Source organism: Salvelinus sp. IW2-2015, unplaced genomic scaffold (assembly GCF_002910315.2).
Source record: "Salvelinus sp. IW2-2015 unplaced genomic scaffold, ASM291031v2 Un_scaffold16393, whole genome shotgun sequence".
NCBI lineage: Eukaryota > Metazoa > Chordata > Actinopteri > Salmoniformes > Salmonidae > Salvelinus > Salvelinus sp. IW2-2015.
The window spans coordinates 38,595-41,483 of record NW_019957565.1 but is presented as its reverse complement, the minus strand read 5'-3'; the positions used below and the strand labels follow the sequence as shown (position 1 = coordinate 41,483).

Genomic DNA, 2,889 nt, shown 5'->3' with positions numbered 1-2,889 from the left:
AGAAAGAAATCTAGAGAGAGAAATAACAAATTAAACTCACCCGGACTGTAAGGCCATAGGAACTACAGATGGTAGTGCTGTTGTGTTTGTGCTTGACCTGAGCTTCACATGAACTGCACATGTGTCGCAGCACCAAGGTCTCTTGGATGGTGGGCATACAGGGCTGTCTCTCTACACCAAGACTAAGAACACGACAGGACAACAAGGATTTGAGGGATATACTGTATACGAGGCATGAGAAACACCTTACGTTTCGTACTTCCAGTTATACATAATATATACAGTACCAGTCTAAAGTTTGACACACCTACTCATTCAAGGTTTTCTTTATTTTCTATATGTCTACATTGGTAGAATAATACTTAAGACTTAACTATAAAAAAACACATATGAATAGTGGTAACAAAAAAGTGTTAACCATCAAAATTTTTAATTTAAGATTCTTCAAAGTAGCCACCCTTTCTTTGCTTGATGACAAGCTTTTGCACACACTTGCATCTCCTCAAAGCTTCATGATGGTGTTCCACCTGGAAGCATTTCAATTAACAGGTGCTGTCTCATAAAGTTCATTTGTGATTTTTTCCTTCTTAATGCTTTGAAGCTGCGCTATCTGTTTATTTATGCATAGTCCTTTATAATCTACCACAACTAACCGTCGCAACGCACATTGACTCTGTACCGATACCCTGTATATGGCCTCGGTATTGTTATTTTAACTGCTGCTCTTAAATCATGTCTATTTATTTCTAATTTTTACTTATACATTTTTACTTTCACGATTTTTATTATAAACTTAAAACTGCATTGTTGGTTAAGGGCTTGTAAGTAAGCATTTCACTGTAAGGTCTAGATCTGTTGTATTCGGTGCATGTGACAAATAAAATTTGTTTTGATTTGAAACACACCTCCAGGCTGTGTAAGTGCTATTTGACCAAGAAGGAGAGTGATGGAGTGCTGCCTCAGATGACCTGGCCTCAACCCAATTGAGATGGTTTGCGATGAGTTGGACTGCAGAGTGAAGGAAAAGCAGCCAACAAGTGCTCAGCATGTGGGAACTCCTTCAAGACTGTTGGAAAAGCATTCCTTATGAAGCTAGTTGAGAGAATGCCAAGAGTGTGCAAAGCTGTCATCAAGGCAAAGGGGGGCTACTTTGAAGAATCTCAAATATAAAATATATTTTGAAAATATAAAATATATTTTTTGGTTACTACGATTCCATATTTTGATGTGTCCACTATTATACTACAATGTAAAAAATTGTAAAAACTAAGAAAAACCCTTTAATGTATATAATTAATTTAAATGATCAAAAACGGCAGCAAAAAACAAAGAGTGGGCCTTTAACAGTGGAATACAAGTGTGGTGTCACTCACTGTTCAAGGAGGTTCCGGAACAGTGCCAAGGCCCGCCCCTCCAGGAAGCCTTTCTGCTGTTTGATTGGGTCGTTGTCGTATGTGTACTTCTGCTCTAGTTYCTGGAGCTCCTTCAGCTGCTGCCTCACCTGCTGCAGGCTTTCTGCCACCGCTGTGAACCTACAGGAGAAGAAGAAGATGAAGCAGAAAAAGAACAATACTTTATTTTGTTGGGTTCCTAAATTCATCTTTTTGCTTGATCAGACAAGAGATGCCCAAAAGAATGAAGTAGTCTCCTCACCAGTTCTGCAGTTGGTCCAGACATGCGTTGGGTGGTCCTCCAATACAGGAGCTCTGCTGCCTCTTCTTCCACTCAGGCAGCTCCTCTGAGATCAGGTCTGACTGGAYCGCCTCGGCCATGTTGAGCACCTCCGCCAACTGGCCAACCACTTCCTGTGGAGGCAGACAACAACATACGTAGTTATTATTTACTCTATAACCGTCATCTACTCTTCAATATGAGCAGGCTGGTTATAACTAGATAATACACTCTCAGTCATTCAGACAGACTATGATACATGGTATTCTTAGCAGTGCTTGATGCATGATTATTCAAGCTTTTTGTCATTGCATTTTTTTATTCACAGCACGTCATGGTAAAATATCACTGTTTCACCTCATCATGACCCATCATGACCCCTCTTACCCTTCTCTTGAACTTCAGCTTGAAACATTTGAATGAGTTGTTGATGTGGAATTTATGACCCCAGTGTCAGTAAATGTTTTTTGGGTTGTAGTAATAAAGTACCCACTTTTACAGGACCGCTTTCAGGAGGACCCGTTTACATGGCCATGATCATCTCCAGAAACCTGAAGGAAGGAGCAGAGGATTCTGGCTGCTGCCAAAAAGCATAGAGGTGCCCTACATGAACTTGTTTTGACATACATTGTAATTAATAAAATCACCACACTTCTTTCTCTTTCCGTGCTGTCAGATATTGTGGATGATACAATAACTGTATATTGGAGCTTTAACTGTAGAGAAAAATTAACAGTATTTTCTTCTCAGACCGACAGAGAAAAACACACAGACCAGCATGGTTCTGGAGAAGCAAAACTGGACAACAAAGTGAAAGACATGAAAAACAAGGTTCAGGTGAGTGATCATTTCCATCATATACTATATGTTGATTGTTTCCTGGTGGAACAGTTCCATCAGTGATTTGCAGTACATGTTCGTGCATGTCAGGTTGCCATCTATCTGGTCCAACGTTTATGTCACTTGCTAGGAAGCGGATCAGAATGTAAAGTCTCTGGATACCTTCAAGACGAGCATGACTTTAAGGAAAATATTCTTAAGAACAGAGGTGAGGTGTTTTATTCTCTCTGTCTGTAATATATCATCTATTTACAGGTCTGTGTTTCAAGTATGGTCAGTAAGTGAATGTTTTCTTCTCCCACTTTAGAACATGAAATGAACGGGCTGACACCCGAACAGCTGGAACACGAGAAGCTGCTGATTGTACAGATTTGTTCA

General features: G+C 39.9%; 1 protein-coding gene and 1 long non-coding RNA gene across 2 annotated transcripts; one reads left to right on the top strand and one right to left on the bottom strand.

Annotated features, from left to right (window-relative positions):
- Nucleotides 1–149: 149 nt before the first annotated feature.
- LOC112080591 (signal transducer and activator of transcription 1-alpha/beta-like) lies at nucleotides 150–2,079 on the bottom strand. The gene is made up of 4 exons (XM_024146398.2): nucleotides 2,059–2,079; nucleotides 1,654–1,805; nucleotides 1,356–1,532; nucleotides 150–167 (listed from the first exon to the last, which is right to left on the bottom strand). Exons 2-3 carry the CDS (start codon nucleotides 1,770–1,772, stop codon nucleotides 1,370–1,372), a joined length of 282 nt encoding a protein of 93 aa, XP_024002166.1. The 5' UTR covers nucleotides 1,773–1,805; nucleotides 2,059–2,079; the 3' UTR covers nucleotides 150–167; nucleotides 1,356–1,369.
- Nucleotides 2,080–2,432: 353 nt separating this feature from the next.
- Nucleotides 2,433–2,887, top strand: LOC139027445 (uncharacterized). Its single transcript, XR_011479524.1, has 3 exons — nucleotides 2,433–2,508; nucleotides 2,642–2,719; nucleotides 2,819–2,887. It is a non-coding gene; the product is annotated as an uncharacterized lncRNA (long non-coding RNA).
- Nucleotides 2,888–2,889: the final 2 nt, after the last annotated feature.